This window comes from Aulonocara stuartgranti, assembly GCF_965226115.1.
Source record: "Aulonocara stuartgranti genome assembly, chromosome: 14".
NCBI classification, from domain to species: Eukaryota; Metazoa; Chordata; class Actinopteri; order Cichliformes; family Cichlidae; genus Aulonocara; species Aulonocara stuartgranti.
In genome coordinates this window covers 39986262-40002273 of record NC_138950.1, presented here as the reverse complement: position 1 = coordinate 40002273, position 16012 = coordinate 39986262, and the positions used below count along the sequence as shown (strand labels likewise).

The 16012-nt window shown below is 44.2% G+C and overlaps 3 protein-coding genes across 7 annotated transcripts in view; 1 reads left to right on the top strand and 2 right to left on the bottom strand.

Annotated features, from left to right (window-relative positions):
* The window catches only part of snx19b (sorting nexin 19b), a 52246-nt gene extending 48047 nt beyond the window's left edge, over nt 1–4199 (bottom strand). For 2 of the 5 annotated variants that reach the window (XM_082504244.1, XM_082504247.1), the window contains exons 1-4: nt 4090–4199; nt 3254–3531; nt 2949–3143; nt 712–1932 (exon numbers count right to left, since the gene is read on the bottom strand). In XM_082504244.1, coding sequence (XP_082360370.1) covers nt 712–1932; nt 2949–3143; nt 3254–3457 — 1620 coding nt within the window. In that variant the 5' untranslated portion in view covers nt 3458–3531; nt 4090–4199. Of the gene's footprint in view, nt 1–711; nt 1933–2948; nt 3144–3253; nt 3556–3711; nt 3820–4089 lie in introns of those variants that run through there. The other 3 variants (XM_082504248.1, XM_082504245.1, XM_082504246.1) reach the window with 3 other exon arrangements.
* Nucleotides 4194–12873, top strand: il4i1 (interleukin 4 induced 1). The gene is made up of 9 exons (XM_082504268.1): nt 4194–4251; nt 6825–6887; nt 7669–7759; nt 7975–8189; nt 8328–8440; nt 8684–8885; nt 8959–9027; nt 9105–9241; nt 11805–12873. Exons 3-9 carry the CDS (start codon nt 7729–7731, stop codon nt 12565–12567), a joined length of 1530 nt encoding a protein of 509 aa, XP_082360394.1. The 5' UTR covers nt 4194–4251; nt 6825–6887; nt 7669–7728; the 3' UTR covers nt 12568–12873.
* A 107-nt stretch (nt 12874–12980) lies between these two features.
* timm8b (translocase of inner mitochondrial membrane 8 homolog B (yeast)) lies at nt 12981–15362 on the bottom strand. The gene is made up of 2 exons (XM_082504295.1): nt 15054–15362; nt 12981–14175 (listed from the first exon to the last, which is right to left on the bottom strand). The coding sequence occupies exons 1-2, from the start codon at nt 15153–15155 to the stop codon at nt 14008–14010; spliced, it is 270 nt and encodes an 89-aa protein (XP_082360421.1). The 5' UTR covers nt 15156–15362; the 3' UTR covers nt 12981–14007.
* Between the last annotated feature and the right edge of the window lie 650 nt (nt 15363–16012).

The window sequence follows — 16012 nt, the reverse complement described above, 5'->3', positions numbered from 1 at the left end:
CAGGTACCCTCACCCCCAGAGGGGGAAACTGCACCTAGATGTTACCCTTTGTGTTAAGTGTTACTGTGTTAAGGTCTAAAACTGATATTAATTATGTGAAATTAATTTTGCTGTTTTATTTCATGTCCACCTGAGAGAACAAAGTGTCCAAATAGACCCTCACTCAGTCACCGCTGAAGCTCGGCCCCAGCCCTCCTTCGGGTCGCTCATCAGCGCGGGGATGACAAACGGCATTACTTTGAATACTGTGTAACTGACTTTTTTCCTCTTAATAAAGAACCTCCTGTGTTTTGTGTTTAGTGGTTTTATCTTTGTCTAATATTTACTTTTCTTTGATGGATTAACCTTGCTATCCAAACGTCCTAGCACTGATTTATTTAACGTTTTAGTAAAGCTCTAAAAACTTTCTCCCAGTGCAGAACGAGTCCTGTTTCTGTGTATTTCAGGGTTTTAAACTCTTAGTTATTAAACAAAACTGAAAGTTAAATATGTTGAAACGTTAAAATTACTGCCTTTTATCATCATTATATTTGTCAGTGCTAAAAACTGCACAAATGCAGAAAAGCTCATCATCATGGCCAAATGCCTGATAGAGAGGACACTCCTGAAAGCAGTGCTGCAGCACTCTCTGGGTGTTTTTCTGTGGGTCATCGATCAGCCCAGTAAACACCAACCAACAACCGCATCGTAGCAAAGTCACATTGTCCTTACTTTGATGGTGTAAAGTGTGTAGGGGTGCGAGCCGGTGCCTCGGTGCTCCTTAGCCGTGATGGTTCCAGTGATGCGGAGGTTTTGGATGATGACGGGTCCCTCGGGGCTGCTGAGGGGCTCAAAACTGAACGTGGGGACAGAGGAACAGCACTGCAATGTACTGACAACACTCAGCTCATTAGGATTCATTACCCCAGTCTGCTCTGCGCCTATAAGAAGGCCTCTGGTGGCGATTATAGACGGGGAACTGCCTTCTCTGTCCAAGGAACGAATCCTGCTGATACTGGAGTCCCTCTCTGCTGTGCTGAGCGATGGCAGGACGCAGCCATTAGTCTGCTCCTCCGATTCTGAGCTCAGCAGGAATTTGGTTTGGCCGTCCACTGGACTGTGGCAAACATCCTCCAAATCCAACCCGTAGTTGGTCTCGACAGATGTGGCGCAATCCTTCCTACTGTCATCCAGACCATCATCTTGTCCGATCATGACCAAAGAATCGCTGGAACTGCGTTTAAAATCAGCCAAAGGAGAATCCGGGTCAGAGTCGTTTTCCTGGTAAAATGGGTTTGACTTGCTTCCTCTTGTGTAGCGCCTTAAAAAGGGTCGAACAGTTTCATCTTCTTCGGCGTTGTGTTGTGGAAAGTCCGCCTCCGCGGAGTCGGGCACATCATCGGCAGCGGGCGTGGCGGTCTCTGTGTGATTGATCTTTTCAGCCTCCGCTCTCTGCGCAGGAACGTCGCTGTTCTCTTGAGGAACATGTGCTGCCTGCCATGCTGGAGCGACCTCTGGGTCATCAGGTGGAGAGGGTAGGAGCGGGGATGAATTTGGTGATTCTGTTGTTTCTGGCGGTTGGCTGACAAATATTTTAAGTATGAGGAGGTTTAACCAGTCAGGGTCCGACAGTTTGGCAACGAGAGGCAGCAGGACATTACAGGTTATCAGCTCTCCAACCACAAACCGTCCAGTGCGCGTTTCCAAGTGCGGTGAAGGCACTAAAACGTGCAGCAGCAAGTCTGCGACTGCCCTCACATAGTTGACTTCCACTGTTTCGCTGGTCACGGCGAGGTGAGGGCTGCTGATGCTGGAATAAGCCTTCCACAGCTGCTCGTTCTCGCTGCTCTCATTTGCTCTCAGAGACACCTGCTGCTCGGTCACCAGCTCCTTGGCTTTCATGTAGTCCTGTAGATGGCAGCCGAACAGATCGAGGACCCTCTGGGTCAGTTCCTGCAGAATTCACACATTTACACGACCCATTAGAGAAATTCTGATTCTCTCCATTTTTAATTCTGCATGTTAATTTAGTTTCTTTACAAGCAACGAAATCTCGTAATAATTCCTGTGAATGTTGCCGTTAACGGTCAAATATACAGTAACATACACTAATAATGGTGTGACCCTTTGTGCAGCAAATGCTACTGATCATCTTGTACGATGGCACAAGTAAATAGTCTGTTCTGTTTTATGCTGGACGTAGGAAAAATGACTAAAGTGACACCGACAAAGGTCGAATAGGCAGAAGGGGTTAGAGCATCTCTGTGGTGAATACCATAGACCGGTGCTGAGCTGTTAGTGGGTGTGCTGAAATACTTCATATGACGATTTGAACTACTTGAAGTCTAAATCGCAACTCACAGGACCTGCTGTCACCTACCACACAGTGCTTCTTATAGAGCTCATGGTTCTCAGAGTCTGAGCTGGTACATAAAGGGAACTACTGTGGTTTCTCTTATTTCCTGTCATATACAGAGGATATTCATTTAATATGTTGATAGAACAGTAGCAGGATGACATCCTCGTAAGTGGATATCAGGCCCATGTAGAGCAAAATTGAGTATTTTAGTCTAAATAACCCAAAATGTGACGTCCACGTATGTGGACGCAGGTCCTAGGATGTTAAAGAACTCAACAGTCACATGACCTGTGGTAATGGGTCACACCTTTCCTAATATTTACCCAGCTACAGTCCAGAATGACTTGTTTACTAACACGTATCAACCCTGTATACATTATTTTAATAGATGGTTTTAACCATCCCAGACTTTTGGAAATCTCTTTACAGATTTTAATGCAGATTTACAAGTGCTCCTCATCCATAGCAACAACAACTGTAGGCAGGTTAACACAAACACTTGTTCTTCAAGTACTTGTAGCGTGCCTGGCCTTCACATTAACTACAGAAAATTCTTGCAAGCACATTGTTAGACCTTGTGAAAGCTCCCTGCTCCTTTAAAGCTCAGTACCTTCCTGTCAGCTGTTCTTGCTCGCAGTTTCAGCCCCATGGCCATGGAGATCATGGCTTCTTCAATCTCTGTTTCAAAAGCACTCTCAGAGGACACAGTGGAGTACCAGGAGGTGACAAAGTCTCTGATGATTTTCTTCACTGTGTTGTGGATCTCCTGGTCCAGATCATTTTCATCCTTCTCAGACTTTGGAATCTGAAAATTAGTAATTAGGAGTCTAAGGTTAACTTAGCCCAAACCGTTTATAATCACATCCATATATTGTAAAACATCAAGCTGTAAACCATCATTAATTATAGACCTACTTGCTCCCAGGTGATAAACCTCTCCAGGTGAATCACACTGTTGGACTCAAGAACAGTCTGCGAGCCGAGCCAGCCCCAGAGCACCAAGAGCAGGCTGGTGAAGACACACAGCAGCCAGATGTTGACCAGCAGGTGGAACAGCACCAGCCAGGCCAACACCACACCGACGCCCAGCAAGCTCCTCTGTCCCCACACCTCAGCCATGATGCTGCAGGGTTTGCTTTCTCACTGGCCTCAACTGGAGAAGTGAAGATCAGGCGTGCCGGGTACCATCACTCCTTAAAGAACCAAAACGATAACACCTGAGTGGCACATCGGAAACAGGACGGGAAGCTGAGTGCAAGCAGAGTGGGGTAAGTTGAAGTAAAGGGGATGAATGTGTAACACAACATATCATCCACGCTGCTTATCACGTACTGACAGCAAACAGAAGAAGTGTTGTAAAATGCTTCACTGACCTCAGGGACGATGTGTCTCGTATCTGCTGAGCCAGCGCGTGTACGCTACAAGCTAACGCTGGTTGTGCCGTGCTTCATGCTTCACTAGCTAACCCGGTGTAGCTATGCTGCGGTGGTACTAGCGTTAGCCCAAAGGCATTAACTGTCGTGCGGAGACCGAACTCCGCTCAGATGTTTCATGACGGTGTACGTCCGACAGGCTGAGACAGCAGCTAAGCAAGATGTCAAGATTAATGTCTGCCCTTTAGCTGCTTCCTACGCCAGTAACAGCAGCAGAGAGGTAGCTGGAAACATGAGCGGCATCGCTGCTTCTTTGTAAAGATGCTGAAATGAAGAGAAGCGCTGTATTTGTCAGAGCTGCAGCACGCACATACCAACCTTACAGTGCTGAACCAAAGACACGTCACTCCAGGAGCGCGCGACGCCTGCTCATAAACGCATACAACAAGCTACAGCGCGAGCTCAGACAGACATGCACCCTGCACGAGCCGTCCAGCACTCAACGAGAGGTCTCGTGAGCTTCTCGGCGTCAACTCCTCGGTCTGGTTTGTTTACTTCCTGTATTGCGAGCTATGACGTATCGATTGGGGCAGGCTCTAAGGCTTCGGAGGCAACCGACTTCCGGTATTTGCCAAAAAGTGATTGCCCGTATTCAAACTGCTGTAAATGGCTTGTTGGCCTATAATATGTGAAATGTATTTCAAATGTATCCCTCACGAATGATATCAAGTCATCGTGAGACACAGACAGCATTCCTGTCGCAACGCAATCAGTTTATGGCAAAGCGACTTTTATATATCTTTGATTTATCCAGTTAAAAATCCCTCTTTGTAAGTCCTGTTCACTAAAGTCTATTCACCAATATAAGTAAAGACATTACACATAAAAAAACACATGGAGACATTGGAAATCAGTCTGTAATTTGCATTTTTACAAATTAAATATTAGTTTGCTATTTTGTGTACACACTTTACACTCATTCACTCATCAACTTGCATAATGGATTTATCATCAGGTCACAATATAATCTGAAGTCTCCATCTTTCTAACTCTGTGCGATGCTGTCAGTCTGTCAGCCAGTTTGCTTGCACTGAAAACGTTTACTTTACGTGACGGGGCGTGGTCTGCGGTGCAGTGCAGGGATGCCGGACGCACAATCGTGCCCCGTCGACTTAAAATCTGTACTGGGTCCTATCATGTTGTTGTTGTTGTTGTTGTTGCGTGTGCGTGTTTCTGAACAGCAACCGTGAATAAAATATTATGGAAGCACTAACCCGTGGATATATTACAACTATTTTTTTTAAAAATATCTGTACTCTGTAAAGTTTCTGATATTCAGTCATTTATTTATTCACTCATTCACTGTGGTCGGTCACATTGACTGGAGGGCTGTCACAGTTGAATCTTGAAGCTGATGTGAATATCTGAGTCAGGATGAGGCTGAAAGGACTCAAACTGAGTTAAATCCATGTTAAAGTGAGCCTGCAAACAGTCTGTGGTCTGAACATTACATGTTGAAATCTGTTCACAGATTCAGTCATTAAATTTGATAGATACGGTCTACTGAAAAATCACCAAAGGAGTCTCAGTGGATCCACGACGGATGTCTAATGTCTCGGTATAGCCTACTGTGTCCTGGTCACAGTCCAGATAAGAATCGTGGATTCAGATTTCATCAAGCTCAGATCCAGTTTGGCTCCAGTCGTTTCCCAGTTCATCCCATTCAGATCTCTTCACGATGGTTTAACTTTTCCCGACACGATGTGTGTTCTTTATTCAAACTGGTTCATCCTCCCAAAACTATACTGAGATTTTTTTTTAAACGACTTACTCTCAGTCTTTAAAATACACTGCCGGGACCACAGAATCCAAACACAGGAAGTTAATTCGTGAGCAGAAGAAGTGCTGATGAATACCTCACCACTCACTTGGAAACAATCTCAAAATGTTAAAAAGAAAGAGAGCAGGTTCATCTGAAGTATTTCTTTAAATCAACAGCAGCTGAATTTTAGTTCAGTTCAAAGGAGCATGAAAAGAACGAACTCTCTGAGCTTGTGTGGTACTTTCCCCCCAAACATATTGAGTAGATTTATTGAGCTGAGCTTCTCCTCAGGGTGCAGGCTGAGCTGTACCTTTCACATCATACATGAACATGGCTGACTTAACTCCCAAAGCCTCATTAGTTCATCAGCCTTGGAGTTTTTCCATACACTGACCCATGACTTAGAACAATGCTGTGCTCAGCTATACATCAATGTAGATACTGTTAAATTCACAACCCGTGAGTGTGAGCTGAGCTATAAAAATCAGTGTTTACTGATTTTCTTGCTGTAAAATCCAGCTTTTACGCTGGATACAGACATTTTTCTTTAAATACCACAGGTAATTAAATACTTCCTCGGTTATTTCCTTTGCTTATAAAATTATCTGGGGAGTGTCAGATTCCCTTCTTTCATTTCATTTCAGAAATGAAAACGTTTTTTTCAGTGCACTCTCTGAACACTTAGATGGCACACTTGTTCTTGGAGGCGACCTCAACCTTGGACTAAATGAAGACATGGATAGGCTCAATACAGCAGGAACTCAGCGTAATTGGCAGTCCACAAATATAATCAAACAGTATATGAGCGACTTTGGTCTTTGCGATGCATGGCGCTCCCTTCACCCCACCAGTAAGGAATATACTTTTTTCTCACATGTCCATCACTCCTACTCTCGTCTGGATTATTTTTTGGTCAGCAGCTCACTGCTGAACGACATTTCAGACACTGAGATTCATCCTATAGCTGTCAGCGATCATGCTCCTGTATCTTTAACACTAATGCACAAGAATAATACTACGCCAAGAAAAAACTGGAGATTTAATATATCACTACTTAAAGATGAAGACTTTATTAAATACTTTAAAAAAGAGTGGACTTCATATTTGGACTATAATGACACTCCCGAAACATCAGCTTCTGTTCTATGGGAAGCAGGGAAAGCTGTGATGAGAGGTAAAATAATTTCTTTCTCATCACATAAAAAGAAAAAAGAAAACAAAAATATAGAAATGAAAACTGAGGACATGAAAGTCGGAAAATGAAACTTAACACTTGCCACTTTGGTTTCAGTTTCCACATCATATAACTGCCTTCCATGTGCTATTATGACCCGGACACAGAAGGAGCTGAGAGGTGAGTGTTTGCACATCCTGTGGTCTTTACTGTATAGACAGTTATAGTAAATTTAATAAAAGTACATATGTTGTTATGAGTGCAATGTCTGTGAAGGTTCTCAGTCATCCAGGTCATCGTAGTCTTCACTTTTGCTTTTCAAGCAACTTAAAGAAGTCCAGACGCCTTTCTTTCCAAGCTCCTTAGATTATGAATGTAATGTAATGCAGCTTTAGGTCTGACTGGGGCATTTTTTTGGCCACCACTAAATGAGCCTTTTCAGGTCAGATATGAAAACGAGTGAAGACGGAGTAAAACGAGGTATGCTGATGACTAGTATAACCTCACTAATCTGATTTGTTCAGTGTGGTTGACTCTGGAGCCAGTGTGGGAAAATATTTCTGAAAGACCGGAGGGAGCCACACAGTCGCTCATTAAAATGACCTTGTGTGCAATTTCACACATGCCATGCGTCCGGGTTTTTCAGAAAGCCTTATTTCATACGGTGAGTCACAGGGTTGATAGGTTAGCTCTGTGAGGGTCTGTGGGTCATTCCTCCTCAGCCATGAACAGGCTCATGACAACTTACGAGACACTACCTTTGACAGAGGTGAGTGAAACACGGCCTGCACTGCTTTCACTCTGGATTTATTAACTGAAATCACTACTGGTGCTTTTGGGAGATTTAATGTGTTGTATATTGTTTCCAGCATATTTTAAAAAAGACAATTTTAGGCTTTTCTTTGTTCGTAACTGTTCTGCCTGAGCCTCGCCAACTTAATTTAGAGCTTGTGTCCGTTAGGTTTCCATTTCCTCTCACGGTGTGAAAAAAAAGCCCAGACTGTGGAGTTCCATCGTCGAGATGACGTCTCACATGGCACTGTGCAAACTCTGTGAGTACAAAACAAGCTGCTGCAAAGTCACTCTCATAAAAAACCCTAACTGGGAAAATCCGGTATCTTCTCGTCATTTCTCCTCTATTTATAAAGTTAGCAGTAAAGGAAGGAAACTGGGACTTTGTGGTTACTTGGCAACCCCTTGGGGGATTTTTTTATGAGCCACAGTTTGACTTCATCGGCTGAGTTAACATCTTTTCTGTCACCATCAGTTCCTCTGGTTCTGGTGGCGGCTGTGGTGCTCACTGTGAATGGGATAATAGGAGATCCCCTGTTTGAATGCCTCCAAGACACAGACTACAGCGAGCTTCTTGACATCGTGAAGAAAGGTCTTCCTGCTACAAAGACGCCTCGACACGTAGCAATCGTCGGCGGGGGCATCGCTGGACTGACGGCTGCCAAGTTTCTAGAAGATGCTGGACATAAGGTAATTTACAGTCAGGGAAAAAATATTTAAACTACACTCTCTCTGGGAGTAATTTTCTGAGTCATTACTGTTGGTGCTAAAAGTGCATATGCTTTTCAAACTGAGTGTCATGGCTGTGTGTCCCCTTGGACATCAAAGGTGACCATAATCGAGGCCAGTAATCGTATCGGAGGACGTGTGGAGACCTTCAGGAACAGAAGAGAGGGCTGGTATGCAGAACTGGGGGCCATGAGGATCCCAAGCTTTCATAAGTGAGTAAAGAGACGCACATGGCAAATAGACACCCCCTCATTTAATCAAGGAAAATATCCTGTTGGAAGTAAGAACTGAATGATGCCAGAAGAAATGTACTAGCCTGTAGAGTTTTCAGTACTTGTAAGATTTGAGCCTCTAAGTAACTAGGAAGAGTCTAACAAAACACTAAAGATCTTCTAGCTAAATGGTTAAAATACCGTATATATTCACACAGGATAACTAATGTGCTTATGTCACAGGATTTTGCTTTCTTTTGCGTCCAAATTACAAATACCTATGAACCGCTTCATCCAAGATGACATCAACACCTACTACTTGGTAAATGGAGAGCTACATAAAACCTATACAGTTGAAAACAACCCCAGCGTGCTCAACTACAGCTTGTCTGACAGGGAGAGGGGGAAAACGGCCGCTCAGCTCTTCAGCCAGGCGCTGTGGAAGGTTTGTTCATGTGCTGCTTTGTTGCACATGTCAGTGTGAATCTTGTCTTGTAAATATTGTGATTTTCACACAGGTGAGAGATGATGTGAAGGCAATCGGCTGTAGTGCCACATTGGATAAATATGACTCCTACACAGTGAAGGTAAAGGTTTAATTACCTTGACACTCGATGTCATACCGATCACAGCTGTAATCTGTTGGGGGGAAATGTCCTCACAGGAGTATCTGGTGAAGGAGGGCAATCTGAGCCGTGGAGCCCTGAGGATGATTGGGGACATCCTGAATGAAAACAGCCTCTTCTACACATCACTGATCGAGATGATGTACATGCAGACAGACATCAGTGACAACGTTGAGTAAGAAATATTCATATGTCACAGTGGGATGTTAAGAAGCCAGGGAAGAGGAACAGCAGCTAAGATATGCTTCTGATTCTGAGTGGTTGGTCTTCCATACCTTCTAGTGCCACCATTGTTAGACTGTACTCCAAAAGGGCAAAATAGTTGATTTAAACACTTTGTAGAGCTGAGGGAACAGATTCATGTGGCACTTCTCCTTTGTTTCGTCATTACTGTATATGTTATATGGGGCGACCGTGGCTCAAGAGTTGGGAGTTCGCCTTGTAATCGGAAGGTTGCCGGTTCGAGCCCCGGCTTGGACAGTCTCTCTCGTTGTGTCCTTGGGCAAGACACTTCACCCGTTGCCTACTGGTGGTGGTCAGAGGGCCCGGTGGCGCCAGTGTCCGGCAGCCTCGCCTCTGTCAGTGCACCCCAGGGTGGCTGTGGCTACAGTGTAGCTGCCATCACCAGTGTGTGAATGTGTGGATGACTGGTTGTGTAAAACGCTTTGGGGTCCTTAGGGACTAGTAAAGCGCTATATAAATACAGGTGATTATATGTGTAATTTTTCTTATTACTTATAACACTGTGACCACTGACAGGTGAAGTGAAGAACACTGATTCTCTCCTCATCATGGCACCTATTAGTTGGTGAGATAAATTAAGGAGCAAGTAAACATTTTGTCCTCAAAGTTGACGTTAGAAGCAGGAAAACCTAACGATAAAACAGCTGGGTCAGAGCATCTCCAAGCAACAGTAACCTGCGACAGGGCCGTGGACAGTCAAGACTCACTGATGCATGTGGGCAATAAAGACGAAGACGAAGAGCAAACAGCTGAAAGAGGTTCAAGCTGACTGCGATAGAAAAGTGTCAGAATTGACAGAGTTTGGTTGCTGTGTAGCTGCAGACCAGTCAGGGTGCCCGAGCTGACCACTGCCCACCACCAAAACCACCAATGATCAGCATCAGAACTGGACCACGGAGCAATGGAAGAAGGGGGCCTCGTCTGGTGAGTCACGTTTTACATCAGGTGTGCATGTGTCGCTTACCCAGGCAACACCTGGCACCAGGATGCATTGTGGGTAGAAGGTGAGGCGGCAGAGGCAGTGTGATGCTTTGGGCGATGTTCTGCTGGGAAACCCTGGGTCCTACCATCCATGTGGATGATACTTTGACACGTAGCACCTACCTGAGCATCGTTGCAGACCATGGACACTATTATATAGGGGTGGGTTTTTATAATCGATTTATCGATTAAAATCGATTCTGGCTTGGATAACGTAAAATCGATTCATTAAAATCCTGAATCGATTTTTTAATATAAATTTATTTTGTCCGAAATGCCAGAATCTCTGGTGACATCTCACAAAATTTCAAGAACCACCAAACAGTAAATGAGAGCAGGTACAGGGATTCTGCACATAGACTTAAACACACAGCGGGACCCGTGGATCAGAATCAGTTAGATGTCGCCTTTCTCACAGTCGGGGCTGAAAGCCGACAGCTCGCTGATCCGGGTCCGCGCTTTGTGTTCACGCCCTTTATGCGCTGATTCTAAAGCTGTTAGTTTGATCTCTCTCCAAACAATATTGACCGAACCAGCAGCTAAAGAAGATCCAAACGCTTCACATAAACATCGTCATGAATTCACTCTTTTACTGTTTTGCTTCCATTGCGATGCACAGCTCTCTCTCTCTCCCTCTCTCCCTCCCCCTCTCTCCCCCCCCCCCCCTCTCTCGAACAGTTTCGCTTTCTTCATTATTCGCTTGCTTGTTACGCACAAGTCTACTGTTGCTTACAGGCTGTCGGCCGCTGTTTTTTCCCTTTTACATTCTTCCGAAAAGAAAACCTCATTTCTGCTGTTCAATACTGAACAAATTGAAACTTTTTAAAATTATTCAAAATGCAAAATGCTTAGCCGTGTGTCTAATAAAACCGCTGTAACGTCAGAGGTAATGTTCATTAATTAATGGTTTTCTTTCGTTTTTGATGTACTGCAGAATATTTTTATAAAATCCCAGGCCAGGAAAATCACCTACATGTTTTTCTGTGTTTTATCTTCAGCTACTTTGACACAAAGGCCTCTGCTGTGATGCTCACACCTTGGATAAAGTCTTGAGAGTGTCAGCTTCCTTTTTATAGATACAAAAATATGTAAATGTCCTGATCTGAATTATATCTCTGACTGTCAAAATTTCCCAGATTTAAATCGAATCGAATCGAATTAAATCGAATCGTGGATCGAATCGATTCGGGACCTTGTGAATCGGAATTGAATCGATTCTAGAAATCAGTGACGATACCCAGCCCTACTATTATACACTCCACGGAGGCCACACCTCGCCACTTACAGGATCAAATGATCTGTCGCTAACTTGGTGCCAGATGCCACAGCACACCTTAGGGGTCTGGGGGAGTCCAGGCCTCGATGGGTCAGAGCTTCCGTGGCAGTGAAAGGGGCACATAATGGTCACAATGTTATGGCTGATTGGCATAATTCAAATTTATAGAAAATAAATGATTAGTTCAGCTTTAGCGGAGTATTGTGTATTAAGGGATGTTTTCTTGAATTTCTTTCAGGTACTTTGAGGTGACTGATGGCTTTGAACACCTGCCCAGAGCTTTCTATCAGGTCTTAAATGCCACCATCCTCCTCAACTCCAAGGTCAAGCTCATAAACCAGACAGGTGGTAGAAATGTGACCATCACCTATCAGGACCAGCACAACTCCCTGACTAACCTAACGGTGGACTACACCCTGGTCACTGCCACAGCCAAGGCCACCCTGTTCATTGACTTTCAGCCCCCTCTCTCTGGGGACAAGATGGAGGCCCTGCGCTCAGTTCACTACACCAGCTCCACAAAGGTGGTGCTTAGTTTCAAGGAGCGCTTCTGGGATAAAGAGGGCATCAGAGGAGGGAAGAGCATCACAGACCGTCCCGCTCGCTTCATCTACTACCCCAGCCACAGCTTCCCCGGGACATCCGCAGGTGCACTGCTGGCATCCTACACCTGCTCTGACGACTCCGCCCTCTTCCAGGGCATGAATGATGGGGAGCTGATGGCTGTGGTCCTGGAGGACTTGGTGAAGATCCATGGAGAGTACATCAGGCCTTTGTGGACAGGGGGGCTGGTGAAGAAGTGGGGCTTGGATCCTTACAGTCTGGGAGCCTTTGTCCTGTTCACACCTTACCAGCAGGGGCACTATGCCAGAGAACTGTTCCAGAGTGAGGGACGGGTACACTTTGCAGGGGAGCACACAGCCACACCTCACGGATGGATCGAAACGTCCATCAAGTCTGCACTCAGGGCAGCTAAAAATGTTAACAGTCTTACACTGTAGTGTTTCATGCAGCAAACGTTTATTCCATGTTCACTCCTTTATCGTCTGATTTCATGAACACTGTTCCAGCTCAGTGCTGTGTGCTCCTGGAACCCCCAAGCCTCTGGAGAGCTAACTTTGGTGGCCGTACCCTGAGACGGATAACAGGCAGTAGTAGTAGTAGTAGTAGTCACTCCAGTGTGATGTTTATTTTCTGTTACGAATGTACTGTTGATGTGCATCTATTAATTGATAGACAAAAGGTTTGTCTGTTACAGGCACTTTGATCAGATTTGCAGCGCTTCGCTCTTAAAGTTCCTCCTGTGTCTAAATACCAAGTTTCAGTCGGATTAAGTGCAGAAATCTTTCTATGTTACATTACGTTGAAACTTGTTTGCAGAAAAAGTGGATGAACAATGGACAGAGCCCTGTGATTCATTCATTTATGTTTTATTTAATTTTATCTACACGGTACTTCATGACTTCATTTTGCACGTATGTTGAACCACAAAGTAAATCTCTGGATTTTCCCTGTCAGCGTATGACTCGAAGTAAAAAGATGTAAGCATGAAAAACGGCTGGTTCATATTTAATGTGGTGGAACACTAACAGACTAGCTCCTGGCAGCGGCACAGTTTGCCTGTTTGCTGTGATGAGCTCTTTGCAGTTACTTTTTAACATGTGCATGGAGCTGCAGGTCACTCAACATATAATTAATGCAAACACTGAATTTTTGGTGCTAGATTCTAAGTGAACAACTCCATTACATTTATGCAGCTGTTTGGATAAAAAAAAAGACAGTGTTTGAATTCTTCCTAACTCCAGACTGCTCCTCTAAGCCCACCTCCCTTCTAATGGCATTAGATTTTCACCTGAGTGGAGCTTTTCGAGTGCTGAAATGATTATTGATAGCCTCTCTTTTTGACATAAAACTCTAGGAGTAGAGAAATGTCCTGAAATCAAGTATTTAAAGCAGACTGAGTGGACTCAGACTCCTCTGCGATATGCACTGACAGAATAACAATTATAATTCTCTATCATTTTCCTCGTCTACTATTGATCAGAACATAACGCAGAAGCACCTTCTGCTTTCAAGAGAAAGCAGAAGGTGCCAAGCGAGGAGCTGCCCAGCCTTTGCTTTCAGCTCTATAGATGTCGTTTAGGAAAGTAAATAATAATCTTGAAGTTTCAGATGGATGAAAGGGAAAAAACATCAGGCAACATTGTTTCTTCAGGTGAAACATTTAAGATTTATTATTACCAGACTTCTCCAGGCTTGCAGATTTCCTCTCCCTTCCGTCCTCCAGTTTGATCATATGACTGCACCCCTCCCCCCATAAGAGTTCCTCATCATCTCTCAAACGCCAGCTGTTATACCCACGTACACAAAGTCTTCTTCGTGTCATCTCCCATCAAGTTAGGAATAAAAAAAACATAATACAGTCTGACTGCGGTGCGTTATCACTGAGTGCCTTTCTGCACCATCTGTGTGAAGCGGTTGGTGATGCTGAGGGTGGTGTCAATGAATCGCTCCACGCAGCTCACCAGGCACGTCTCTGTCCTGTAGTCCAGCTTTGAGCCCGGAGTGTCCACACATTTATCCCAGCAGACGTCGGTGAAACTGTGCACCTGCAAACCACAGGACACAGACGGGAACTGATTCAGCTCAGTGTTATTTATAGAATGTCGAAGCATCGCGGCTGATGCCAGTTAATGTTTATTAAAAAAGAAAAGGCTGAAATCTGATTACTGAACACATGTAACCAAGATTCATGCCGGACTCTAGAAGACAGCATGTTTCTGTGTGTACAGGAAACTATTTAAATCAATCACAGAACTGATGTGCATGGAGTTAAAAACACACGTCTTCTGCCTGTTATGGTTGTGAGAGCTGCTTCTATGAATGTTTATTTAGAATGAGAGGGGGAAAGGTTACCAGCTGCCACACTGGATGCTTGTCTACGGAGCAACTAACGTGCACTGCTCTCCACACAACGATGGTTACCAATTCCTTCACTGACTCGGTCTGTCTATCACTTATAGAGCACGGCTCGCTGTGAAGCGCCCCTTAATAAATTTGTCCACAGCCACATCCATCATATTTTCTTATACATCTGCTGTTTAGTGATTCAGCTAACCTGCTCCATATTTCGGACATCCACCAATTATCCCAGCGATACCAAAGGTCAAATAAACGATTAATGATCATCTTTAAAGCTGCAATGTAACCACACACAGTACTGACTGGATTACGCCGAGCTTTGAATCCACGGTTAACAAAGCTCAGCATGTGGATCTAGAGGATATATTAACTCTATGTTCTTCAACGCGGAAACACCTGGACAAGAAGCAGATGTTCTTCCAGCTGTGTGATGTCCAGTTCTAATACAAACTGGTCTCTTGTACAGAGACATTAACGGTCAACTAAGCACGTGTAAGACGTCAGATCACGTCGTGCAATGAACTACATCTGTCGGAGGACAGTCAGCCCCTGTCCTCTTACAGACCTGAGCCTGGAACTGCGCTTTCTGCTGCTCGACAGCGATCATGCGCTGCAGCTGCGTCGCCTCTGCCTTCTCCGACGCGCTCAAGTTATCAAAGCCGTCCATGTCTTCTGCCCGTCGGCTGCACAGGAGCTCCGAGCACTGCTCAAGCACAGAGGTGACCTTCTCTTCCACCGGCGCGGTTTGGGAAACAGCGCTAATCACACGGTGCCCTGCAGACGGCGGCGCTTCCTGTTTGCGTTGTTTGACGCGCTAAATGCGACGCAACAAAGGACGCGTGCAAAGATGTTTCATGTTGAGCAGCAACCCCCCAAACACCGACCGGTACGGTTATTAGCGTACAGACGCATGTTTCACATCCAGCTGTAGAGACGTGTTTTATAGAAGGAATGAGGATTACAGAGAACTCACAGTTTATTTTCACATAAAGAAGTCAGAAAATAAAATAACAACAAACAAAACACTGGTGCTGTTAATTTACTTCTTAATTATGAAAGTGTGTATGAATGAATTGTAGTGGTGGAGTCAGCGCAGTAAAAACACATTTATGTCTTCTTTACCTGATCACAAACATGCCTGTGTCTCTGCAGACATTTCTCAGAGGACTCTGGTGGCATTTAGTTTTCTAATTGTATGATGTTCCACGAGTATGGAAGACTAAAACAGTCAGTCAGCAAATCATTGTTTTAACAAAATAAAAGGTTGACATTGAAGAGGTACTGCAGATGGTTCTACAATAATTAAGAAATTAATTAAGAAAAACAATTAGTGATTTATTGCTTCCCATACATTTGTTATATCATTTGCTGCAATTCGATCAGTCGATATTTATTGTCAAACTTTATGTCCATAGTTTAAAAACCAAAAACACAAAATATAAAGCTTAATAAAAAAAGAAAATATCTGTAAACATATAAAACCATAATATAAATAAAACGTATTAATTATTTTAGATTCATTTA